We start from the raw sequence: 26,514 nt of genomic DNA on the forward strand, positions 1-26,514 counted from the left end.
TTTAAACTGCTGTTGCGACAGGAACTACAGCAGGTGCACCGCCTCTTTGGAACCAATTAGGTCTCCAAAGGGGTGGCATAGCAGGCATGTATCTTCCAATGAATGGCTGTTTGGTAATGTAACGTGGATCGTTTCGGGTTGACATGACAACCGAGTGTTGCATCCGAATATGCTATGAACGAGTTGAATTAGCAAAACATTTTCTACTCAACCACATGCTATCATGTAAATATATACTTACATCGGAATGATGGCCAATCACTTGGAATATAAAACCTACAATGTAGGCGATAATGATCGTTGATTGCATAATATAAACACCACGGTACATCCGGTAATCATGTTCTGTTATCATCCAAGACACGTTAATCCTCGAAAAAAAAAAGAACACCACATTGTTCAAAAAATATACCATGATTTCTATCCAATGTCGTAGTAAAGCAGTAATTGAAGCCTGTGTGAAAGTAAATGTCTAACCCCATAAAGAAAATGTAAGAGCCGGCCAATGCAGCACCCAACTGATGCCAAAAGCACGAATAAAGCGACAGCACCATAAACACCACCACAAGCACAGTGAGTAGGATGGCTCTTCCAGAATTTGAAGTAATTGACAAATCATCTCTCCAACCCAAGATCCACAAACCAAATGCAAGACCTCCCAAACCACCGATCAACATGAGATATAACTGAATTGTCACTGCCATGCAAGTGATCACGACGAGACCCACAACAAAAGGCACAATAAAGTAGATGGTTTGGCGATCTTGTCCATACGTTTGTTCTGGCTCAAAATTAGCCAGCATCACCCAAGTAACAAATCCCATGGTAACAAAGCCTGCTAATTCTTGTGTGCGAGTACCAGCTGGTGTTCTATCCCACATGGGACGACATGCAAGTAACAAACCACATACAATCAACACAATGCCACCTAAAACGCCTTGAATACTCAGGTTATATCCGTCATCTATACATGCAAGTCAGCGCTCATTCTTACGCCAAGGTCTTCTCGCCTAGTTTACCTAATGCGATCGCTTTGTCCGGTAGATACAGTACACCTGGCTCATATGTAGGTTGATCCACAGCAGGGGCTGCATGAATCAATTGAGTTACAAATGTCAAAATCAAAATAGTGATGAGCAGCAACATGTTTATGTAGGATGAATGATAAAAAAGCAAAAGAAAAAGAAGTAAGAGGAAAAAGAATAACAACAAACAAACATTCAAGCTATAAGCAGAAGGAGTACGAGAGAAGAGACATCATATAAACAACAACAACTTGAATCAGAAAATGGCCAGAGCTATAATAATAATCCTATTTTTGGTAGTCCTCAAGCCCTTTCTTGTACGCCCTGAATTCCTAAACAGAATGTTTTCATTATCAAGACCAGAAATAGTAGTAGTTTTGGTAGACTTGCACATGATAGCAACAAGCTAGACCACGTTATATATTATTGTTGAATAGAATGCAACAGGAACAATCATTGCTGTTGGTGCTGTTCATTAGGTCAGATGCTGTGTTGTATATAAGCAGAAACTGCGAAAGGTCATTTCCAGCTCGCAGTGATCTGCCTTACTACGCCTGTAATCACTAGTAGGATAACATCGACAGTACTTTGATGAGATGACATTTTGCAAGGCTTTCACAGCCGCCATATTGGATACCACTGCTCTCTTCCTGGAATTCTTTGTATTACGCATGGATGCAAGACGTCAAATTAGATTATTGTTAAAGAACGGTCAAAAGAGACATAACATGCAACTCGACTGCACATGAATGAAATGATCGCTGTCGACATACAGTGCACCACATGGACTTACTTTGCCCACCCCCCCCCCCTTCATGTAGTTCTTTATCCTTTTTTTTTTCATGTTTTATTACTGCATATCCTTTGTTTGTGGTAGTGAGGCAAGAAGCTATTTATGAGTGTATATGACTGGAGTTGATCTGAGTTGAGTGTTGTAATTGTAAGAGTTGAGTAAAATGGATTGTATAGTTTGGAAGAAGGTTGAGACGAGACTTGATGTGTGTGTGTGTGTGTGTGTGTGTGTGTGTGTGTGTGCATGTGTAAAAAGTTCAAGTTCAAAAGAGAATCACTGTATATATAAAAGGCTTTCCTCTCTGGCTATTTAAACATCTTGCATGTGTGTATCCTCTTGCGATTTCAACTTGGAGTGTTGTTGAGGATCGATGAAATGTGTCTTCCAACTTCTCATCAATTGCTGGCAGCGATCTTTGATGGCAGTGTCGTTTTCAAAAGGATAAGAGCAAGCGGCTTTAACGACTTTGCCAATCTTGGTATCCTACACATACCAACCAGCAAAATGTCAGCACTCTCATTTTCATTTCCACATCCAAATGACATGGCCAAAATACTTACTTTGAGAAGATTATATGTCATTGGTGCCTCCTCTATATCCTTGACAACCTCCAAGATCTTTGGGTAATCATCGAGTGGGATTTCACCCTAAGTAAGAGAAAGCAAGAGTCAAAACACGACGCTTCTCCCTCTCCCTCTCTTCCAACTACAAGATCCGCAAACACGTACCTCCTTCTTGTTGTACACTAATCTTTGCAATCTATGTCTAATATGATACACTTTCTTGTATTCTGGCGATTTCTTGATATCATCCTTTACAGTGTCATGAGCGATTGGAGATTCATGTCCTTCTTCCTTTTCAAGCGACATGGATTTACGCTATCATAGACACACATCAGATAACCCAACCAGATAGCCCAAAAGATAACCCGTCCAACTTACTCTTCTCTTTCTATCCATGCTATCGCCAATAGCTGTATCTCCTACGGCATCCTCTTCGTCTCCTCCTCCCGTAGCCAGTTTGCGACTCTTTCTCTTTTGTGCTGATGTGGTGGTTCCCACTGAATTTGCCGTTTTCTTTGCTGTTTTACCATTTGCCACTGGTTTCTTCTTATTTGCCGCTGCTGTTGATGTCTTTTTACTCTTTCCCTTCTTTTCATTCTCTTCCTCGTCCTCCGCATCCTCGTCCTCCGCATCCTCATCCTCTTCATCCTCGTTATTTTCCTCTTCCAGTTGTGTCAATAAAGAGGGATTCAACGCTTGACGGACGGCTAGCTCCAGATCTTTGGTTTTAAACTTCTTTGCTTTGAGGTCGTTTTCCACCATGGCACTATCAAAAGGTCTGATAGCATCTGGACCAAAGAACCCACTGTGAAAAGAGAGCTCAGTCCTTTGCTCTTTTTCCCATCCTTCCTTTTGTTTATAAGACACGACAACTTACTAGTCTCTGGAACCATAGAAAAACACGGTATATAAGGCATTTTTTGTCTTGCTTTTTTGCTTTAACACTTTGGCTGGCACATTTGAATCCACTTCAATCTAATTGGGCAGCACAGGAGTTAGCTTTAGAAGATGGTGTATATCGCATATGCTATTACCCTTGCTGGCCACCAGGGATATCCTTTTAGTTTTGCAAAAACGGTTGTTCCAGGTAAATATTCTGCTCGTGCTTGCTGGCGCATACTTGTATATATGTGTTGTAGTGCTTCTATTGTCTTTTGTTTTGTTTTTTTTAAAAAAAAAGGTAGGAAGGGATGATGAATGAAAAGGCTTAAGTTAAAATGCGCGTTTGTATAGTTGAAACAAGGAAGAAAGGGAAACGAGTTTAATCAAACATAATAAAAAAAAAAAATATGGGAATTTTTTGACCATACAAAATGGACATCATATGATTTGTCGTCGACATCCGATCGAATGAGCTGCATTTTCCCTCTCTTTGCTCTCCTGTCGGGTTGTCTTGCTGTCTAAATATACTTTTTGACATGATACAAGACATTTGCCCTTCTAGATCTCTATCCTTAAAGGCTTCGAATGGACACCATGCGACCAGAAACGTTTGGGTGTGAATATATGCTGGCTTTATTTTTATGTCCTGTATGGCTGTTGGTAGTACGAAATCAATTACAAAAAAAAAAAAAAAAAAAAAAAAAAAAAAAAAAAAATAGACATAAATATAACAAGCCGAATAGGTGAATATCATCATACCTTCAACACGATCGAACACATGGAAGGAAAAAGAAGTGATGCCATTTACATTTTCTCTTCTTCCTTCTTGCTTGGGTTTGTTGAAAGCGAATGATGTTCCATTTTCGTCATTTAGGGCTATGACGGAATATCCAACTCAGTATGGAAGTCTATTTAGCATTATTGTCATCATCATCCTTCTTATCTGACAAGACGGCCAATCGCTCGTTTTGACAGATTAAAAATCCTCAATCTGTTGCTATAGATGCCACCTCTTTGTTGACAGCTGAATTTAGATTCACCATGGACGGATGTTGGATCACTATAGCATACATGAGAGCTTGTTGGAAGGATGCCGCTTCTTCGGTTAACTCATTTGTGGAACCACGCCATTTGGCAAGAGCATCTGCAACCTGTAGTATTTAAAAGGACCGGAAGCAGAGAAGCATAGATATAGCTCATAGCGAAACAACGCAGAGACTTTGTACAGCGAAAAGATACGAAGCCCTACTCATCAGATAAGCACATCTATTCACATTAAATCAATCGACACATGTCAAGCAACACTTTCAGGAACAGCTACACTATTCTAGACTATAAAGAAGCTCCCTTGACATCTTGGTAACTGCATATATCATGAACCGAGTATACCAAGCGGAAAGGATCATACTCGCGTCCAGCTACCGAGAGCTTTGCTTGGATATTTGGCTTCACTTTTTGATCTTTCACAACGCACTTGGCTTTCAAGTAAATTTGACCAGGCAGTGGAATACAAAGATCTGAATGTTGCAGTTTCAGTGTGTGTAGTAATCGACCCTGAGCACTTCAAACGTGCCACCGCTTTTAAGCGGCAATATTATTTTACGTGGATTTAAGGATGTGTGACAAACCAAGTTTACGGAAACATTGATCAAGACCCTGTTGCTACACCACATTTTAGCGTCAACCAAACAGTATTTGCTTATCATTATATAATAATCTAGAAAGAGCTTTATTCGTACAAGTATATTTGTGTGCAATAGTGATTAAGGAGGTGTAATTTGGGAGGGGGGAAGGGGGGAGGAGATCTAATAGGTAGTAGTTAAAAGATAAATTATTCAGGCTTCTTGACAGGCACCTTGGGAGAAACGTATAATGAAGTAGCTTCAGTGAATACAGTTTGGCCATCTAAACTCTCGATCCAAGCAGAGACGTAAGCTTTACGATCCTCACTCTTATCCAACTTGGCCTTCATCACAACCCATTGATTTGACATGATGGGCTTTCTGTAGTTGATATTGAGGTTGGCAGTGAAACCAAACATGTTTGGTAAAGCAGGAATAGCCTAGATGAACAAGAAAAGGTTAAGGTTTACTTTCCATGTCATCATGACAGCAGTGTACACTTACAACGCAAGCCAAAGCTTCATCCAAGATGGTAGCCGCTAAACCACCATGGATAATACCATCATGTCCACAGATGTTCTTACCGAGATGAAGGACAGAAGTCAGTTCTGTATAGGTCTTGTTGTAGAACATAAGGGGAGGCACAATGATCATACCAGGGCCTCTCAATGTCTATACATAACATGTACCTGAATGAGTAACATGCCCTTCTCATCGACCATTTCCCAGCCCAATATACTTACAGAGACGGTCAAGGAGTGCTTCTTTTCACTGGCAGATGCATGGCTGTAGGCTTCGTATTCGACGATAGCAGGGTCAGCACGATGCTTCTTGACAATGTCCAAGTTATCTCTCTCAATCTCGGCCAATCTAATTTGCTCTTGCACCGAAACGTCAGGTTGTTGTTGTTCTTGTTCGACAGCTTGGGGACTCATGGCGGCCAATGTGCGATTGTGTTGCTTGATGAATAAAGAAGTGAAAGATGCCAACTGAACTGGCTTTTTATACAAAAATTGAGATAACATGAATTAATTTATATAGAAAAACTGAGAATAGAAAATCTTTTTTTACACTTTTATATAAGACAAATGTACCTTAGGCACAGCTTCTGGCTATGGGAACGTTGAAAGTCAGTAATTGCGTTTTGTAAGCTTCTTTCCAGTTTCCAAGACCAGCTTGAGATTTTCCGCTCCTCCACTGTACTTGCCCCAAAAAAACATGCTAAAAAGGAAGATCAAGAAATCCCAATTCTAGTCTGCTTTGGTCCATACGACATCATGATTCGGCAATGATGAAGGTTGCTTCTTCCAGTAGATAACCAACTGTAACACCAAGATGCCGTTTAAGATGCTTGCCAATAGGTTTCCTCCCAACATGATGGGATCATCTAATTCAGTCCATGTTGTAAATGCTCGTGCTGTTGTCCCCGCAAAGTAGTTTAAAACAGCAAATACACTCAATTGGCCTGTCGATTGATTGAGATAGTTGGCTCGAATCTGAGGAACTTTGCTTGCCAATCCAATAGGAATCTGCGCTGCATACAAGAGAGCCATGCACCAGCTAGGCACAAGGATCAATATCGTGAAAATACCAAGAAAACCCAAGCAGGTGACGCCGGCTAAATGCTTTTCTTTGCTTGTATACCATACAATCAGCACACAAATGAGGATATTCTGTAACGTCATGAATAAGACTTCGCCATAGGTGCTGAATGGGTTATGCAAGCGCATGTTGTACACCATCACAATCTGATAGGCACAGGTCTCTAATAAGAAGGAGGTGAGCGATAGGCCTTGCGCAGATCGATGCTTGAGAATGGTGATGATCTGGGGTATCTTGACGATGGCGCCTCCAATAACAATACCAATGCCTAGTCCTTTGGATATCAGCAATTTGAAGCAGGGAACGTCCATGTTGAATTCTTCAAATAAGCTCTCGTAACAAGTGTCGCCTAGTAGCTTGACCATGGGCGTGCTGAACAGGGATGGCCAGCGATATGGAGGATCGAAAGCTACTTCATTACCCACTTGCACAGGTAGTGCATAGATGCGACAGACACATAGTGCTGTGAAGAGCAGCACGATAGCTCTTTTATCATACATGTAGTGGTTGCAAAGAAAGAGTTGCACTTGTTTTAAAATTCAAAATTGAGGTGGATTCAAATTGAAGTGCAGATGTTCTTTCTTCCTGGCTGGCTGGCTGGCTGGCTGGCTGTACTGATCAAATCATGCCCTTAGTGTACTCTGGTAATGTCTATGATCAAGTGAGTAGGCGCACCATTTTGAATGCTTCATCGCAAATGCAGCAAGAAGTCATCCCCTTCTAGATCTTACAATGTGCTTCACTCTACATGGCTAATCCTCTCAGGGCATATCAAACATCTGATTTACACACAAGTCAATCGACTACAAAATTTACACAGAAGCTTTATTTATATAACAGAGGCAAAGAAGCCCAGCGTCTCTACATGTTGACCTAGCTTCTTCTTCTCCAACACCTTATTTTCATCGCTCACCAACTTGGCATCAATGTGTTCTATCAGTGGTTTCGCCAATGCTGTAGCTGTGCCAATCATTTCATTCAGTAAACTTGGTTCGATGCTACCAGTCTGACCCTTCTTTATACCGCACACAAGACCATGCTTATTCACACCAACCGTCAATGTCACTTGCGAGCACAATTCCTCCAGAGTAGTAGGATCGATGATATAGCGTTGTCCAACTTTGTACAGTGTCACACTGATGGGCAAGTTCTCCCAACCTTTGAGGGGCTCTGCATCTTCTACATCGTCTACCACTTCAAATTCGAACTCGCCGTCTCCTAAATCTTCGATTTCTGTCTTGGGAATACGGGTATTGTAAAGTGCTGCACGAGCTGTCATGATAATGCAGTCAAGCAGGTTACCAGCAGCATCCATCACCATGGCATCAATGTAAATGACCCAGCATTGTTGTTCTGGAATGATACACAGACTCTCTAAATCAAGTCCACTTTGTGAGCCGTTGAAAAGACGATCCATGGCAAGTGTAAGTGAGTTGTTTAAATCGTCCGCACCACGACCTTCGAATTGTTGTGAAGCACTAGGTGAACTACAAGAGAGACGAGTGTGTCAATACATGCCAATCAACATTGTGGCCATCAGCACACACACACTCTCTCTTCTTACCATTCTACGTTACAGACAACACGTCCTTGCTTGGGCTTTGAAGGCTCCACTTGGCCAATTTCCACCTTGACACCTACGAGCACATCACTGTCACCTAAACGACAACGAGCACTACCGGAGGCTTGCGATAAGAGTCCACTCTCCAAGACAACATGACGATACTCAAGACGAGCTCTGCCATCAGAGCGACAGTCTTGTTCAACGCCTTGTTCAATGTATTTCTTTTCTGCTGGTGATATTAATGGTGCTGGCATATTTTTTTTTTTTTCCTTGTGGGTTACGAAAGAAATGCAAATTTATTTGGATATCAAAAACTTACTTTGAAAGCAGTGGCTTTTCATTTTCTCGTGTGTGTAGTGTTTCCCTTTTTTTTGGTTTTTTTTAGTATAGCTCTTTTTTTTTGACTTTTTTTATTTGAGACCACAACATAACTATTGTCATAACAAAATTTATTACAAAAGGACAAGCAGCGTGTTTGGTGTTAGGTGAGGCAGTGACAGAAGCTAATCGTGTCAAGTGCAAGACCATTGTTGAAGAGACGCCGTTTGAAGTTGTTTACACATTGGAGAGAGGCAATACGCGACCCATTGCAATTGGCAAGGCAGCTGCCCAGCGCGATCCTTTCACATGTTTTGGATACCCTGATACACCACCTCCTCAAGATGAATTTCCAGATGACATTGAAACTAAAAACGTCATTCGACCTGCTGAAAGCAATGATTATGCATTAACTACGATTGAAAGCAGTAAGCTATCAGTGTTTCTTAGAAATGTCATTTGCTTACCTTCTTACAATTCCTTCCTTTCATTCAGGCTCCAGCTCATGCAAATCAATGGACAGTTGTCATGGTAACAAATTTAGAGCACTGTATACTCAAATCTAATATTTTTTTTTAGACATCAAACCAACAAAAGCAAGCATCTTGGACTTTCTGTGTGGCGTTTTAACAATTGATCCACCAAGTTGTTCCAAGAGCCACTATGATTTCAAATCATTAACCGAGACGGACATCTTTAACCTGGTGACAGCCAATATCCCGAGTGCAAAGGATTCGATCACTGCTAACCAGATAAGTAAATGGATTAAGAATGATGGGTCTTTTGGTCAATCCAAATCCATGCGTCAAGGGTATAACGTGATTAAAGCAAGGAAATTATGGGTGCTGAAGCCCGGATTTGTAAGTCATCTTAGACAATTGAAAAGCGATGGATAAACGATTGATTTTCTTTTATCTTTTGGTAGGGAATAGGAGATCATATGAAAAAAATATTCAACCGCAGGTAACGGTCAGGTCTGGCCTCAAAAAACCAGTGATTTACATGCAAAAGTTAAATTCCAAATCAAATGTTCATGAATAAATACATCCATTTACTATGTCCAAGGCCTTTGGAACTCTTATTCCGATTTCTACTGGTTTACAACAGTTGCTTGCACTGGTTACATTAAGCTCACACCGGTTAAGCTTGCACTGGTTAAGCTTGCACCGGTTACATTAAGCTTGCACTGGTTACATTAAGCTTGCACCGGTTACATTAAGCTTGCACCGGTTACATTAAGCTTTCACCGATTACATTAAGCTTGCACTGGTTAAGCTTGCACCGGTTACGGATAATGATTCTCTCTCTCTCTTTTTTTTTTTTTTTTTTGCTGTAAGTCTTGCCAAAGTAGATCACCTTTTTCCGCTTTCCTGATTCGCATCGCTCATTGTTGGCTGCGGTGAAGCCATTGATGACCATTACATAGGTTCTTTATTTCGACATTTATTCCAGCACTTGTAAGAATGCAAAACAAAACCTTTGAAGTGACTTTTCTCCACGCTTTTGCAGGCCACTGTTATTCTTTTTGTCAAAGTACCTTCCTGCAAAAACCGATAACGCTTAACTTTACTTTTTGCCACTGCCCAAAATTGTTCTATTGGATTAAGCTCAGGAGAGCAAGTAGGAAGATACACACATTTATAACCTCGATACTCGATATACTTCTTTATGTTTTCATGGGTGTGAATGGGCGCATTATCCATGACTATGTAGTGACCTTTCATATGTGGATGTTTGTCCATTTCATCGAGAGTCATTTTTAAGAAACTAATGTAGTGGACTGTTACAGTTCCTGAGCTTACATATTCTCCAGCCTTTCTCTTCTTAGCAAGCCTTGGTTTTTTTTAAACCGACTGCAATCAAAGCTGCAATAGAGATAGCGCCCAAGATAGATGTCGTGTTTGCCCTCGTAGTAGGCCTGGTAACTATGGCATGCGTACCTTTTTTGGACCAAGCTCCGGAGCGTTTCATGTTTATATCAAAAGCAGATTCTTCAAGAAACACACAATTCGTCAGGAAGTTCATGTCTGTATTTTCCCATTTACAAACCCAATTGTATCGCTCCTCGAGCTTTGCAATTCTGTTTCTTTCGATAGAATGGAAGTCGGCTTTCTTCAACGAAAGATTGAATTCGTTTTTCATGAAATCATAAACAGTGCTACGTGAAAATTTAAGATCTTTAAATTGCTTCCGTCACTTCAACAACAACAGCAGAGGGTTTAGCATCCATAAAGTTGACAACAGCCGTTTTATGTTCTTTGCTCAAGATACATTTACGACCAGCCTGCTTACAAACCTCAAAAATACTATCAGGACACATATTGTATTGTTTAACCCATCTCTGAGCAGTCCGGATGTGAATCCCCAACTGCTTCGCTGCAGCTGATGTGCTCATACACTTCTCAATCTTAAGGTCGAAAAATCTAACCTTATCCTGGACAGTATAGCGCACACTAGCCGATCAATATCGCTACGGTCGATGACGGCGTTGCCCTGCGGGCTCTCACCGAGGACATTTCAAATCAGAAATAATAAAAGTCTGGCATATCAAGTAAATTTTAAACAATCAGTTAATAGTAAAAAGAGAAGGCTATATCAAAATCAGGAGGGAGAAGTATCCATTCGCTGATGCTGCTCTTGATATGACAGCATAAAACTGGCCATGTAAATACAGGACTTGTGTAAGATCTACAGCGTATTTTTGAGATAATGTTATTGCAAAAGACATCTTCATAGGGAAAAAACTTCCAAGAAAAAAAAGTTGCTCGAGATAAGCAATTGTCTTTTCAATTCCATGATCCCCATTTAATCAGCATCGCAATCCATCGTTGCCATTATCATTGTCAGCATCAGAAAGGCATTTGGACCAGCCAGCAGCAGCGCCGCCCGCCGCCACCGCCGCCAAAACTCATTCAAACTCAGTCTATTATTTCTGCTCAAGATTGGCCACAGTCTGTCTCTTGTCGACTTCTTTAATCTACTTTTTGATATTCGACCATATAAACTGTGATAATCATCCGATGCTTTCTAATACATTCTAATAGTACTTTTCAAGACGCTTCTAATGGTGCCAAGTAAAATAAATGTTTTGAATGAACTTATTGAGTAATTTTAGAAAATATGAAATAAGGTTTTTGGGCCAAAATATCAAAATTTTTGCATATGAAGACTTCATCAAAGTGGTTTCAGAGGTTGCTTTGGATCGATAGAAACATTTTGATTCAATATCATAACATAATAAATGTTCAGTACTTTTGCACTTTACAATCCTAATATGGAACCTGAGTTTCAAGGCATCTATCAGACCTGGCTCATATCATAACATAATAAATGTTCAGTACTTTTGCACTTTACAATCCTAATATGGAACCTGAGTTTCAAGGCATCTATCAGACCTGGCTCATATCATAACATAATAAATGTTCAGTACTTTTGCACTTTACAATCCTAATATGGAACCTGAGTTTCAAGGCATCTATCAGACCTGGCTCATATGAGAATAATGATTTTACAATCAATCAACAAAAACCACTGTAATTTCTACCCTCTTTCCTCTGCTCAGTGCTGTCAATGTTTTATTTGAGCGACGTCTCAGAGCCTCAGAGATTTCATTACTTACTGCAGACATTTTATGCAACCCATGCATTGTCAATGTCCAGACTAACGTTATTAAATATAGAATGCAATAAAATATCATTATGAACGATATAGAAGGCAATAAAATATCATCATAAACGATAGTGCTATGACCTGCCACCTACTTTCTATACGCTTCAAGGGCATTTACTACTGTATTGCCTTATGAAAAGGGCATGAGTTTTCCAGCTGGCCCTACCAGCCAAAATTAATTCAAACCCAGAATCATAGTCTGTTCCAGATTGGACATATTTTGATAATTTTGGACTCGATCGAGCTATTTTTGCAGATTCGACTAAGTGAAGTATGATAATCACCCCATGCTTCCTTAAGCTTTCCTGGAGTACTTTTCAAGGCGCTTCCAATGGTACTAAGTAAAATAGATGTTTTGAATTCACTTATTGAATGATTTGTAAAAATATGAAAAGAGATTTATGGCCAAAATGTCGAAATTTTACATATCAAAGTCCCACAAAGATAATTTCAGAGGTTGCTTTGGATTGATAGAAACATTTTGATTCAAGATATACCATAGTAAAAGTCTCCATTATCAAGATGAAAAATGCGGTCGTTTGATTTTCGATGAAAACTTTTTTTTTTTTTTTTTGGATGATATTATTTTATTAGGATAGTAATTAGAAATAAAACAAATGCATCAAAGAGATGGACAAGTGTATGGAGACAAAGTGACTTGCCATATATAAATCTTGAATAATAGACTAATGGGAGAGTTGCCTAAGATTTGACAATCTTAACAGTTCTGTGCGGATGTGGCGACAGACTTGGATGGCATTAAAGGGGATGAGGTTGTAAAACTGTTGATAATGGTGTCTCCAGATAGTACGCATAATGGTGGCAAAGAGGTCATATATGGTAATGTGTAAGTCATAATTGTAGATATAATAATGCTTCAGTTTGAAGTGCATAATTGAGTTGTAGATAAGTTGTGGATCGGCGGTTTTGGGGTAGCTAAGGAACTCGTTGAAGGAGGAGTCCCAGACATCAAGTTTATGGACGCAACTGATGAGCAGGTGTTGAGCGTCTTCCACTTCATTGCAAAGGGTACAGCGGTCTGATGCGGCATGTTTAAGATTGCGTTGGGCCATTGCCAGTTGATTTGAGCTTTGTTTGTGGATCATTCTGTACCAAAGGTTGCGAGCTGAGTAGTGCATCGTGTTCTTGTAGAATGCCTTCCATTGCTGTTTGCTGAGTTGGTTACTGTAATGTCTACCGACATCGAGGTTAGCCATGTCTAGCATGACGAAACGGAGCTCTCTATTCGGCAGTTTGAAGATTGGGTGCTGTTGGTAGATCATGGATTCAACGAAAGGCAGGAAATCCATCTCACCGGCATTGTTGTGGTTGACAAAGCGTTGGAAGGAGATCTGATGGTTGGCTAGGGCACGACGAACTTTGTTCAAGGTGGTTGGTGTGGGGCATTCTGACCGAGGTCGAAACTGGAGGCTATGCTGAGCAAGGTCATATGCAAAGAAGTCGCGGATACAACTTCTCCTAACCGAATCTTTGGTCATGAATTCCAGGTCTGTTGTAACAGCAAAGGGGTTGAAGGCAGCAAGGAGGGGGAGACTCATGATGGTAGTGATTGTTGGGCGTCTATCCCAGTCTCTGTGAAGGCTGCAGATGTCCATGGCATTGAACATCGATAGGAATGGATGGAGACCATTCAGCGTATTCTTGTAGCGAGCAGATGGAAACAAGAGAGGCAGGGCATGATGAGCGACGTCGTTTGTGAGACGAAGTGCGTGAGTGAGCAGTTGATATGTGAAGCCAGGTAGGCGACCATGGTTACCGAGTAGAAAGACTCGTAGGTATCGAAACTGTAACGACTTTTGTTGTGCTCCAATGTCGATCAGGCCTAGCCCGCCTTGATCACGAGGTAGAAAGAATGAGTTTGCCTTGAGCGGTGGGAACAAACCGGACATCACAAATTGGTAAATGGTGGACTTGATCTTTTTCAAAACCTCTTGAGGGAGCGACACAACTCGGATAACATGCCACAGCTTGGAGAGGATGAGCGTGTTGGCGATGTTGGCCTTGCCGTAGAGTGAGACCTTTCTAGACCCGTAGATGTCAGTCATGACCCTGATATTGCCCAGTAGCTCTGAGACGAAGACATCGCGTTGGTGATTAGCAAACCAGAGTGGGTATCCAAGATACTTGATATAACCCGTGGAGTGGCTGTCGTACCATTTCATACGCAGTTGAGTAGTGACATAACGTTTGACCTGTTGGCCATCAGTATCTTTCATCTTACCGCCGTGCAGCGGGAAGGCGACGGATTTACTGTAATTGATCTTGGCATTGGAGGCTTGATTGTACACTCTGAGACGATCCTGGAGCTCAACTAATTCATCTTGCGACTTCACAAAGGACAGGACATCATCGGCGTACGCGAGGACCTTGATGGGAGCAGGAGATATCCATGGGTTCTGTATTTGGTGTGGGAGCTTGACGTGTTGCAGGCTGTATCCTGTGAGGTTCACATTGTTGACTATGGAGAGTAGGAACGGCTCAATGGCCAGGTTGAACAAGACTGGCGAGATACTATCACCTTGACGAATCCCTCGTCGCTGAGAGATTGCCCCGGTTAAGAAGCCATTTACATTGACATAGATGGAGTTATCGAAGAACAGGTTGGTAATGCATGTGACAAACGCTTCAGGGAAGCCAAACTTTAGCAGTACTTGGGAGAGATACTTTGGGTGGACCCGGTCATAGGCCTTGGCATTATCAAGCATGATGCCAGCATAAGCAGTAAAATTGGAGGGGTTCCGCCAGCTAGCAGACTGAGCATTATCCATAATCACCTGGAGAGACATTCCATGATCCCCAATATAACGGCCGGGCAAGAAACCGCATTGATAAGGGGTGATAATCCTGTTAGCCACTTGGACAACTCTAGAGTTCATGATGCGAGTAAAGACCTTGCAATCCGCTGCAATCAATGTGATGGGACGGTAGTTAGCTAGATCACTCTTGTCACCTTTCTTGTGTAAGATAATGATACATGAGGCCTGCCAAGATTTGGGGAACTTTGCCGAGCGAACAGCGTCATTAAATATCTGATGGATAATATCACGACAGCTTGGGTGAGAGACAAGGAGGTAAAGTATCTCATAGCCAATGCCGTCCAGTCCTGGGCTACTCTGTTTGGGGGTTCGACGGGCACCGTCCAAGATATCATCATAGTCTATTGGCTCCATAATCATTGTAGCATCCTCCGGTGATACCGTACGGTCAATATGACCGAGCATGGTATTCAAGCAATCCATGTCAATTGGCTCCTCCGTGTACAGATCCTGGTAGAAGGATTCAGCAGCATTGAGTTTGGTTTCCGTGTCTAGGCAAGCTTCTCCAGTGCTAGGATGTTTCAACATTGCAATTGTCCGTTGGTCAACACGCTGGTCAATGGTGTGTTTGATATATCCTGGGGACTTCTCACTCTGCTCCAACCATCGGCGGCCTGCTTTCAACATCTGAATCTCCACAATTTCCTGCTGTAGCTTGGATAGCTCTCCCTCCACATCCGGCAGCAGCAGTTTCAAGCACTCAATGTCATTCCGGTAGCATCGCAGCAAGTTATTCCTCTCGCTTTGCAGCGCCTTGATTCTGGCCTTTCTCCAAGTATCATGATGTCTAGCAAAGTTGATAGTAACCTGCTTGGTCTTCCGCTTGATCAAATCCCATTTGTCTTGAGCTGAAAGATTGTAGTCCAATTTGGTCGCCACGAATCTCTCGATTTCATCAGCCAACTTCTGTCTGTACCTAGGATTTTTGGCAAGGTGAGGGTTTGCACGCCAAATGCCTTTACCACAGTTTGTCAATCCGGTTGTGTATGTTTTGGTCACAAGAGCATGATCAGTCCATTCAGGACGGAGGAACGAGTTGGTGGCATCGCTCATCTTTGAAGCTATACCCTGTCCAGCAAACATGTAATCCAAGGTAGACATGGTTGATCCGCGCTTGAAGGTGTATGCATGAGGTTCATTTCTCGGGTTGAGGCAATCAGAGAAATGGGTGTTCAAGAATTCCATAAACTGTTTCGGTTTACCTGCTCGGTGAGAGTGGTGATAACTAGCATTGTCAAAACAGTAGTTCATATCCCCTGCGATCAGTAATGATGGCAGAATGTTAGGCATAGTGTTGAGGTGAGTGATAATTTGACCAAAAAGCTGATTCCTGGCCCTATAGTCATCAGCATGTGCAATTTTCGATGAAAACCATGAGGGATACCTCATGCTTTTTGGTCGATTTTTGACCATGTTTTTTTGGTCCCCAAAAAGTCGAGCAAAAGTGTCAGAAAGTAACTGCCATATGAAAGCAACCATTTGGGGCTATTCTGACGATCTAAAACGGCCTTGAACGCAAGAAAATGCAGCTCAAATGCACTCATATTTTGCTGTATTAGGGACACTAAGGACTAAAAAGTGGGAATACCAGTATGCTGCTTGCCCGTATATGAAGTAGCTACGTGTATATGGATGTAGAACATCACATAAGAATCAGATCCACAGATAATATGAAGGGTTACTATGTGTAAGTGGAGGGTCAAAATGAAAGTAGCAGTATTTTGATAAAATACGCAAGAGCAATCAGTAGCACGAGCTGCCGCTGCGCAGGTTGGTTCTCTACCTTTGCTACGCTTCGGTGAGAACCATCCGAAGCATAAACACTCATACGATTAGTGATTACATATCAATCAACAATCAGGGTTCCTCTTCTAACATTTTAGCTATATTAATTTTGGGATATTAGCCAAAGGCCCGCGGCAGCGCGAGCCGTTTGAACGTAGGTTGGTTTCCACCGAAGCGAAGCGTAGGTCAGGAAACCACCCGAAGTGCTGAAAGGCTCGTATACCATAGTAAAATTCTTCATTATCAAGGTGAAAAATGCGATCGTTTGATTTTTGATGAAAACCATGAGGGATACATCATGCTTTTTGGCTGATTTTTGGCCATGTTTTCTGGGCCCCCAAAAAGTTGAGCAAAGGTGTCAGAAAGTAAGCATCAGATGAGAGCAATTGTCTGGTGTTATTCTGACAATCTAAAACGGCCCTAAACGCAAGAAAACGCAGCTCAAATGCACTCAGATTTGCTGTATTAGGGACACTAAACACTAAAAAGGGAAAGTACCAGTGTGCTATACTTGCCCGTAAATAAAGTAGCAATGTATATATAAATGTAGAGCATCACATAAGAATCAGATCTACAGATAATATGAAGGTTTGTCATGTGTAAGTGGAGAGTCAAAATGAAAGTAGCAGTATTCTGATAATAAGATACGCAAGGGAGGCAATCTGAAGCGCAAGCTGCCGCTGTGCAGGTTGGTTCTCACCGAAGGGAAACAAAGACAGAGAGCCATCCGAAGCATAAACATTCGTCAGTAACAATAAAATCTGCTATATAAGTAGATTTCAAACAATCCATTATTAATAAAGGAAATGAGAAATCAAATTTGCTGCTTAAATACTATGGTTTTGCATATTCGATTCGCTACGATCAAGCCCTCGTATTGATCAATGTTACTAAATGCTGGATTGGATACTTAGTTGTCATAGATTTGCACCTTTGCTTCGCTGCGATCGAACCCTCATATAGATCAATGTTACCAAGCGTTGGATTAGACGCCTGATTACCATGGTTTTGCATCTCTGGTTCGCTACGCTAAAACTCCCCTATAAATCAATGTTATCAAGTATTGAAATAGATGCGTTATGCTCTTGGTGGTTGGGGGTAAGCCCCTCCTCCAAACCCCCTCCCCATTGCCGGCTTCGCCGGTAGCTATATTCAGCTTTGCCCGGCTCTTAATAATGGATATGATTAGAGAAGAGATAATCACGTTTTACGTTTGCTTTTTTCATACGAATGTCTTGATCTTTTGGCTTCTCTATCAGCATTGGGCAAGCCGATGAAGGTTCGTTGGATGCTGCATGTTTTTAGTACTCACTATGAGCCGCAATCGCCTCAACAACAAATTCATCCTGATCAACAATGTAGTCCATAGGCTCAGGGCCACCATTCTAATCAACGACATTTCCATGTCCGTCTTCAAATAAAAATACTGTACTCATGTTAACTTGTAAAAACTGGAAGAAGAAAAATCACCACCTAGAAGAAAAGGTCTGCTTTTACATCTTTCGAGTGCCAAGAAACCATGGTGGCATCGACATCATTTTCAAAAGCACATGGCATGCGAAATTGATGTTGATCACACAACGACATCGATTTTGATCGGCTAGCGACATCGATTTTAATTGGCTGCGACATTGCTTGTTGGATTCACTGTACATTTACGACTGTACGAGCCAAGTGGTCGGGTCAAATTATTCTGTCATCATTATTAAGAGGTTTTATTTGTATTTTTTTGGGCATATGTATGTGATATTAATATTTACAAAAGGGAAGATATGCTATATTAATCAAGTAAATGTTGAGTTGTATATATAATTTATGATATGATGTGATGCGAGAGTGTGTGTGTACAGAGTAAACAAATAAATTAGCATTGAAGCAATGCTTGATTTAGCTGTTCCATGAATGGGATGGAGGAGACTTTGCGTGGCTTTGGATGAAAGTAAGAAGCAGCGGCGTAGGTATCACTATTACTTTTGTTGAAATCTGCATTGGTATCACAGGGATGAACTGAAGAATAAGATGAGATCGATGACGATAGGGATGGTGAGAGCGATGGAATCTTTTGCAATTGAATGAAATCAGTGCTGCTGTTGTTACTGTTGGCGGCCAATGTTGGGATCGATGATTTTCTTCTTACGAGCGATGGCATTTGAGTGCTGTGAGGAAATCCTTCCAATTCGGCGTAATCATAGCCAAGCATAGGATGGTGCATTAAAGCGTCTTGACGAAGGCAATCTTCTGAGCAGTAGAGAGAATCAGAGTAAGGACTGATAGCATTATCACAAAAGGTACACCAATTTGTATCGCACATCATCTTATAAAAGCATATAAATATTGAGAAAATAGAACAAGATTTTGTAGAAAGTTAAACAAGAGGAGAGGAAAAGGATGGAAAATGGTTCCTTTTATACATTTTGTCATCTGAAAAGTGTCGATCTTGAACCCCAGCTTTTTAAGGGAATCCAGACCAGCAAATCTAGATAACTTTGTATCATTTTGGCGTAGCACTGTAAACTGATTGGCCATATGAGCGAGCCATTGCGTCATTTGGGCTATAGCATCACTATGAAAATGTGGTACACGCAAGGATTTAGACACGTTTTGAAATTACTCGAATAGCATCTACATGTACCCATAGATCTAGAAGCTTTGTTGACAAGATGGCAGAGCACTTTTCTCAGAAATGACTTGACATTTCAAGTGCTACTATATATATATATATATACAAACAGCGGAAAACAGGCTGGATGTACACTCTACGCTCATATACAAATAAGGGCATTCATTACGTACTAGAAGGCCAAAATGACGACAGGTCAAAAATGCTACACGTTAAGGATTGTTATACCTGAGAGTGTATAAAATGCTCGGCAAATATATTTTATCGTGCCCCCTCCTCACTCTATTACGACATTTTCGCTCGAATGAATTGTAACACGATTTAATTCTGAAAAAAAAAAAAACTGCAAGTGAATGTGGGCCTGGGGACCCCATCTTTTGCACTACTTTATGAAAATAGCAAGGAGAAAGAAGACAAGAACCTGTTTCCATCATAAATATTTATGCAATTTGCAGTTCAAGAAGCACCTAATTTATCGCCATCTCCGAGAGCTATTATAGCAAAACGATGAGGAAGAGATATGTGTATATACAAAGAATGCCTCAAATCACTTTATTTAGAATGAAACGTTCGTTCCTTACCCTCGCTCTCTCTCTCCTGAGCAGAATGCATCCATGATACGATAGCAAAACATAACAAACAATCAAGCATGTATCGTTTAATCAATGCGGAATACACGGACATTACTCGGAACCGATGCCTAAAAACCTATTGAAAGCACTTGCTGCTGGCAACATCTGATCCATGAATGAAACGTCAAAACAAAGGCCCTTCATTAGCGTGCATCGAGCATACGCCTTTGTGATGTGTTGTATGTGTCTGTGCATGAATCATCTTTTGCTCACTTGCTTTTAAAGCACGAGTTTTCATATGGCAATTCATGAATCCATTGCAAGAGGGCACAAGTGCGCGCGTTCAAACACGGAAAAACCACATCTATGATATCGTGTAGCCCAAGCCTCTCTTGGTCTCGATGATGCTATAGACGTATGCCAAGACGGAGAAAGCTGATGATGAGAGAGACCTGTGGTGTTTCAGTGTTATAAGTTTAGTTGGGTCCTGTAATCATGGCGCTTGATTGTCTAGACTTCTATAATACAAGCTGTCATTTTGCTTAAACCATTCTAAGCTGTTTTTGTTTTTCGACGCTGTATTTCAGGTTCTTTTCTCAGTGTCAAATGTTTTATAACCTAAATTAGGGCTTTTGACGGTTAGCTAAATACAGAAAGTCTGCAGAAGGTTGAGGCTGTTGGAGCAGCGATGAAAGCAGCATTTGAATGCATATTTCTGACTAGATGCAAGAGTGCATCATGTACCAGTATTGCAAAGCAATCAATGACATAAACCTTACAGCATCGCCTACCCTTTCTCTTCATTTGTGGTCACTGTTGTCTATATACTCATTTATCGTCATCATCAGTCAGCATCAAGGAACCACATTTGGTTGATTTGCCGCTTGATGTCAAGATTTTTTTTTTTTTAGCCCCAAATCCATTTTAGTGGTTTTAAGCTTGATTATTTTGTGAGTGACACATATTATGAGGCGGCCAAAGTGTATGTTGCAGACTCGACCAAAAACTTGTCTGTCACTTTTATAAGTGAGTGATATTATAGGTAGGATGGCTGTTGCAATAAATGTAGATTTGTAGTTTTGCATGAAAGCGATGTATAATGAAACGGTTACATGTTGATGAGACTTTGCTGAGTCAACCTTGCGTTGCAGTCTCTGTCTTTACTGGCTCTAATATCATCACTTGCTTTTTTGAACATCTGCACGAAATGACCATTATCAGTGGTCTTGCTGGAACGATTCGATTCAGCCTTGAACCTGCTTTGTTTGCCAATAAATTCAAGTTCGATTACAACAGCTGAATACCATCTACCACAATTGGCTTGCATGTGCTTTTTGAAAGTTGCTTCATGACGAATCTAATAATGCTATTCATTTCATTTGTTTTTTTTTTTCGCGTGGCTGCAATCTGGCTATTTGGCTTGACCCTTGCGCCCGTCATGCACGATCGACGATTTCGATCGATGTGAACAAAACCTCATCTGAAAAATTGGCAAAATATGTCAGGAAAGAACTGGGGATCGAAAAAATCGTTTGCGGCCTATCGAATGGCTTGAGATGGATCATAAAGAAACCAGTATCAGAAAATCGTAATATTTAAGCAAAATCACATTGCATTAATGCAGCCATGTAAAGATTGAGCATCTTATGAATATTTGATCATCATGAATGGCTAGATATGACATACTGAGGACATTGATTGATGTGAACGTGGTGTTTTCGAGGATAAATGTCTTGAATTAAGACAAGAATACCAACCTATCCTTATAATATACTGTATACCAAAACTTGAATTTTCGGCGTTTCACTATCGGCAAAACCCCCCTCAAAATTAATTTACGCCTGGGTATTTGACTCTTCTGCGATGTTCCACGTCTGTATCCATGGAAAGAGACCATTTACAAGCAGCTAGCATACTTGCATTACTTCTTACTACTAGAAAGTGTGCAAAGCACAGTAAAAACTGGATGCACTTGAGCAGTGATTTCTCGCGTTAGAAGCCGTTTTAGGCTGCCATAATAGCACCAAGCAGTCGCTCTCATCTAGCACTACCTTTCTGACATCTTAGCCCAACTTTTTTGGAATCGCCAAAAATCGACCCAAAGACCATGAGGGATACCTCATGATTTTTATCAAAAATCAAACGATCGCGTTTTTGACCTCAAAAATGAAAACTTTTACTATAACATGTATTAATTCAAAATGATTCTCTGGATCCAAAGCAACCCCTGAAACTATTCTTGTGAAACTTTATTATGCAAAATTTCAACATTTCGGTGAAAAGCGTCATTTCATAAAATGCAATAATGCCCAACAAATTCACTCTAGATATATTTCATGCTTGATACCATTAGATGCTCCTTCAAAAGTACTCCAAGAATGCATTAGGAGGCGTAGCATGATCATCACACTTCTTATAGTCGAATCAAGGAAAATAGATCAAAGAAGTCGCAAATTGATTAAAAATCAACGAATCGAGAAAGAATATCGGGCAACGGAGATTAAATAATTTTGGCTGCTGCTTGTTAGCAATAGTGATGCTGCCTTCCTCATCAAGGCAATCGATGGCTCTGAAGCTCAGGGGGAGAGGGCTAACTGCTCACTAAAAAATGCTGTCATTTAGTCTGGCTGTTTGGTTTGACTTTACTTTTTACGTTTGACTTTTATATATTAGATTTAATCGCTGAGGATTGCAAACCAAATGCGAATCCTAATGTGAAATGCAATATGTCTTCCTATCCAGATATGATAAGTTGTAGGTGATCCTTAGTCAAAATACACAATGAGATTGCGAGATGAGATAATCTTGAGCACCAAGATCAGGAGCATGATAATAATGTCAGTAGGTGATTGATCATTGCGGTTTGACATTGTAGGTTGTTGTTGTCATGGCCCCATTTTAGAAATCGACACGGCCAGTCCTGGGTTACAGAGCCTAATAAAAGCGCCTCAATTCATTGAAAGCATCTCTATGACATGATTCTTGACCCGAATAAATGGAATCTTTTCAGTACAGAATGCTAAACGGCAGGCCCAAGTAAAAAGTACATCTGTAATTTACTGTTATCTCTGTCAGCTATATATATATATATATATTTGCAATATCTGTCCTGATGTATTCAACCGACTATACCAACATTTCAAATACAATAACTCCTTCAATATAGTAAGCTATGTGCCAAATGCTCACACACATTCTTTTTTTTTTTTGGGCAAACGTACTACTAAAATGGATCTTTAGGCTTTGCCCGACAACTGTAGTCAACTCACATTTTAAAACTCAATTTTAGTTGGCTCTGCTCAAACAGCAGAAATAATGAAATTAAGCCGATCAGTGTAGACCCCTTCTCTTCTCCCCAAATAGGGTACGTTTTAAGCAACAAAATATCAACATTGAAATTGGAGGGGAAAGCTTCATGAATGGTGGCGATCAGCATGGCGATTCGATAATGGATGGATGAAAAACAGATCAAGATGGATGGATGGATGGATGAAACGAAAGATGGATGAATCGCATAGATGAAAAGAGGCAGTGGAATGTAAATTCTAGTTGACACTATATGTATGAGCCACCACAACGATAACACTCGATCCAACTACAACACTGAAATGTCTATACGCTCGCCATGTTGCCGATAGAGACGTCTGGATTTCGCTTGACCCAACATCGAGTTCACCCTCATGCCATGCTACTTTTTTTCCCTTCACTTTCAATGTTGACGTATGACACACACAAGTATAATTAACGCTTTTCACATAGAATTATCATCTTAAATGGGTCGTGTTATTCGTGCTCAAAGAAAGGGTGCCGGAAGTATCTTCCGTTCCCACACCGTTGGTCGTAAGGGTGCTGCCAAGCTCAGAGTCTTTGATTTCGCTGAACGTCATGGTTATGTCCGTGGTATTGTCAAGGATATTGTTCACGATCCTGGAAGAGGTGCTCCTCTCGCCAAGGTTGTCTTCCGTGATCCCTACAAGTACAAGCTCCGTACCGAAACCTTCATTGCCACTGAAGGTATGTACACTGGTCAATTCATCTATGCCGGTAAGAAGGCTACCTTGAACATTGGTAACGTTATGCCCTTGGCCTCCATGCCCGAAGGTACTGTTATCTGTAACGTTGAGGAAAAGGTTGGTGACCGTGGATCCATTGCCCGTACTTCTGGTAACTATGCCACCGTCATTGGTCATGGTGATGATGGTAAGACCCGTATTCGTCTTCCCTCTGGTTCCAAGAAGGTCATTCCCTCTACCTCTCGTGCCGTCATTGGTGTCGTTGCTGGTGGTGGTCGTATTGACAAGCCCCTCTTGAAGGCTGGTCGTGCTTTCCACAAGTACAGAGTCAAGCGTAACAGCTGGCCCAAGACTCGTGGTGTTGCCATGAACCCCGTTGACCATCCTCACGGTGGTGGTAACCATCAACATATTGGTAAGGCCTCTACTATGGCTCGTGATTCTCCTGCTGGTCAAAAGGTCGGTTTGATTGCTGCTCGTCGTACTGGTCTCCTTCGTGGTACCAAGAAGATTAAGGATGCCTAAATCTTTTAATATACTACTTTCTTTTTTTTAATCATTAAACATTTGAAAAAATTTGCCTGATTCTGCTCTCTATCCATATATTGCCTTTTGTTGCTTTGGTTTACTAGTACCATGTAGCTGCTTTGTTCAATGTTGGTCTTCTAGGGCATTAATCGTGTTGGCAACTCGGTTGTTATACTCAATTTGCAGAGGCCATCAGATCACAAAACCCAAGGCCAAGTAAGTAACATGCACATATCAATTACAAGTAGCAAGGGTATACAATGCTTTAAATACAAGACAACGTACAAGTATAACAAGCTCGCCATAAATTAATGATGATTGCACATCAAATCTGATAATTATTTGTTGTTCAAAAGATGTTGCTATATTTGGGAATGACATGACATTGATCCAGGGGTAAGCATGGCAATTTCAGATCTTTATATGAGCAACTGCATTTATCAAATCTTTTCGCTAAGCTCATGTTAATTATAGACACTCATTATACAAAATCATCACGGAAATTCGTTTACACAGATTATAAAATCACTTATCAGATCAACCTTGAATGTTCTCATGAATTGTGGTCCTTTTCAAGCATCATACTCCCATACACTTTCCTAATCCTCGACATTTCCTTATCCATCAAGTAGATCAAATCTCTTTCCCTTGACATTATTGAGTGTATAAAGCTTTTTTATTACACAAGATAACAAAAGAACTTAGTCAAAACAACCAGCTTATTGGGAAGCTTCGAAAGCAGCCTTGGCATCCTTGATCTTGTTGAGACGTTGCTTCTTGTTGAGGGCAACAAGTCTACGGTAAGGCTTAGCGGGCTTACCCTTCTTCTCAGTGGGTTGAGCAGCAGGGTTCTCACGGATAGCTTCGTGAGCTTCAGTGTACATATCCTCAACCTTATCAGAAGTGATACCAGCCTTGATGAAGGTAGAGAATTGCTTCTTGTAACGTTCCTCATCTTCTTCTTCGAGGTATTCCATGTACTCAGCGACGTGAACACCATAGATGTAGTTACGGAGGAGTTCATCATCGTTGGTCTTGGTCTCAATATCGAAACCAGGGAAACGGTTACCGTTGTGGGGGACAAAGATACCACCATCGGAAGCACCCTTCATGGCACCAAAGACACGGGCACCAGTGGAGGTACGAGCGAGACCAACATCGAGGAAAGCCTTGAAAGGACGGGGAGCATCCTCAGCAGCTTCGATCAATTGGACGGTACCATCGGGCTCAGCAAAACCTTCGTACTTGTCAGCAAGACCGAGCTTGGCAAGAGTACGACGAGCAAGGAGGAGACCAGTAGCATAAGCAGAGGCCCAGTTGGTCAAACCACCCTTAACACCATAACGGGGGAGTTCGTGAGCATAGGCAGCAGAGAGAACGAAATCACCTTGGAGCTTGGCGTAGATGATTTGACAGATGATGTCCTTGTTGGTGAAACGGACGACCAATCTGTACTTGGGAGAGTTGTACTTGTTCTTGGCTTGAACGACGAGTCTCTTACGAGCATAGTAGTCGGTCTTACCCTCTAAATTGATGCAAATACGTGAGCATGATACTCTTCACATTTCCAAGAAGGTCCTCTTATGAATTACCTCTTCTTCTACGATACTTGACTTGGTAACGCTTGAAGTAGGCCTTGTTCTTCTGTTGCTTAACGAAAGGCTATGAAATATCGTAATAGGTATTAGGAAAAAACAATTCGATTTGTGGCGTATCAGTCAGAAATCCCATCCATCCATGCATATAGCCAAATAAGAGAAAATTACGAATCTGTTCATCCATCCATCCTCTTTATTGGATACATCACGTATTGATTGTCATTCTGGATGCGTTGTTGGTGCAATGGCATTGTCTTTCTTACCATGGCGACTGGCTGAAGTGATTAAAGGAAGGATCTTTGCTAGGCTTGGTGTGTTGGTGTATTTGACACAGAGATTCCAAACAGGTTTGGAGACCCGGATCAGGTTTCTCAAGTCACATGTTTACTATAAACTCGGATCTTGGTAGCAGTACAATCATCCACTCATCATTATGACAAGCTTGAAACAACGTGCATTAACGTCAATCAAGGTTGAAGCTTCGACAAGTCAGTTTTTTTATATATATATATGAAAAGACCAA

At 41.1% G+C, this 26,514-nt stretch overlaps 10 protein-coding genes across 10 annotated transcripts; 2 read left to right on the plus strand and 8 right to left on the minus strand.

Moving 5' to 3' along the window:
* Nucleotide 1: 1 nt before the first annotated feature.
* On the minus strand, nucleotides 2-1,146 carry ATC70_002852 (uncharacterized protein; the record flags this gene model as incomplete). Its single annotated transcript, XM_064822222.1, has 4 exons — nucleotides 2-172; nucleotides 242-345; nucleotides 413-964; nucleotides 1,020-1,146. The coding sequence occupies 4 exons, from the start codon at nucleotides 1,144-1,146 to the stop codon at nucleotides 2-4; spliced, it is 954 nt and encodes a 317-aa protein (XP_064681908.1).
* Nucleotides 1,147-2,127: 981 nt separating this feature from the next.
* ATC70_002853 (uncharacterized protein) lies at nucleotides 2,128-3,499 on the minus strand (the record flags this gene model as incomplete). The annotated part of the gene is made up of 6 exons (XM_064822223.1): nucleotides 2,128-2,301; nucleotides 2,379-2,465; nucleotides 2,547-2,696; nucleotides 2,760-3,186; nucleotides 3,259-3,356; nucleotides 3,416-3,499. 6 exons carry the CDS (start codon nucleotides 3,497-3,499, stop codon nucleotides 2,128-2,130), a joined length of 1,020 nt encoding a protein of 339 aa, XP_064681909.1.
* Nucleotides 3,500-5,094: 1,595 nt separating this feature from the next.
* On the minus strand, nucleotides 5,095-5,910 carry ATC70_002854 (uncharacterized protein; the record flags this gene model as incomplete). Its single annotated transcript, XM_064822224.1, has 3 exons — nucleotides 5,095-5,325; nucleotides 5,390-5,557; nucleotides 5,629-5,910. The coding sequence occupies 3 exons, from the start codon at nucleotides 5,908-5,910 to the stop codon at nucleotides 5,095-5,097; spliced, it is 681 nt and encodes a 226-aa protein (XP_064681910.1).
* A 225-nt stretch (nucleotides 5,911-6,135) lies between these two features.
* ATC70_002855 (uncharacterized protein) lies at nucleotides 6,136-6,987 on the minus strand (the record flags this gene model as incomplete). The annotated part of the gene is made up of 1 exon (XM_064822225.1): nucleotides 6,136-6,987. The coding sequence occupies one exon, from the start codon at nucleotides 6,985-6,987 to the stop codon at nucleotides 6,136-6,138; it is 852 nt and encodes a 283-aa protein (XP_064681911.1).
* A 329-nt stretch (nucleotides 6,988-7,316) lies between these two features.
* ATC70_002856 (uncharacterized protein) lies at nucleotides 7,317-8,305 on the minus strand (the record flags this gene model as incomplete). Its single annotated transcript, XM_064822226.1, has 2 exons — nucleotides 7,317-7,974; nucleotides 8,052-8,305. 2 exons carry the CDS (start codon nucleotides 8,303-8,305, stop codon nucleotides 7,317-7,319), a joined length of 912 nt encoding a protein of 303 aa, XP_064681912.1.
* Nucleotides 8,306-8,884: 579 nt separating this feature from the next.
* On the plus strand, nucleotides 8,885-9,336 carry ATC70_002857 (uncharacterized protein; the record flags this gene model as incomplete). Its single annotated transcript, XM_064822227.1, has 3 exons — nucleotides 8,885-8,900; nucleotides 8,949-9,229; nucleotides 9,295-9,336. The coding sequence occupies 3 exons, from the start codon at nucleotides 8,885-8,887 to the stop codon at nucleotides 9,334-9,336; spliced, it is 339 nt and encodes a 112-aa protein (XP_064681913.1).
* A 3,388-nt stretch (nucleotides 9,337-12,724) lies between these two features.
* Nucleotides 12,725-16,165, minus strand: ATC70_002858 (uncharacterized protein; the record flags this gene model as incomplete). Its single annotated transcript, XM_064822228.1, has 1 exon — nucleotides 12,725-16,165. One exon carries the CDS (start codon nucleotides 16,163-16,165, stop codon nucleotides 12,725-12,727), a length of 3,441 nt encoding a protein of 1,146 aa, XP_064681914.1.
* A 2,359-nt stretch (nucleotides 16,166-18,524) lies between these two features.
* ATC70_002859 (uncharacterized protein) lies at nucleotides 18,525-18,971 on the minus strand (the record flags this gene model as incomplete). Its single annotated transcript, XM_064822229.1, has 1 exon — nucleotides 18,525-18,971. One exon carries the CDS (start codon nucleotides 18,969-18,971, stop codon nucleotides 18,525-18,527), a length of 447 nt encoding a protein of 148 aa, XP_064681915.1.
* A 4,654-nt stretch (nucleotides 18,972-23,625) lies between these two features.
* On the plus strand, nucleotides 23,626-24,390 carry ATC70_002860 (uncharacterized protein; the record flags this gene model as incomplete). Its single annotated transcript, XM_064822230.1, has 1 exon — nucleotides 23,626-24,390. One exon carries the CDS (start codon nucleotides 23,626-23,628, stop codon nucleotides 24,388-24,390), a length of 765 nt encoding a protein of 254 aa, XP_064681916.1.
* A 722-nt stretch (nucleotides 24,391-25,112) lies between these two features.
* Nucleotides 25,113-26,257, minus strand: ATC70_002861 (uncharacterized protein; the record flags this gene model as incomplete). The annotated part of the gene is made up of 3 exons (XM_064822231.1): nucleotides 25,113-25,918; nucleotides 25,986-26,055; nucleotides 26,255-26,257. 3 exons carry the CDS (start codon nucleotides 26,255-26,257, stop codon nucleotides 25,113-25,115), a joined length of 879 nt encoding a protein of 292 aa, XP_064681917.1.
* Between the last annotated feature and the right edge of the window lie 257 nt (nucleotides 26,258-26,514).

Source organism: Mucor velutinosus, assembly GCF_035048745.1.
Source record: "Mucor velutinosus strain NIH1002 chromosome Unknown tig00000093, whole genome shotgun sequence".
NCBI lineage: Eukaryota > Fungi > Mucoromycota > Mucoromycetes > Mucorales > Mucoraceae > Mucor > Mucor velutinosus.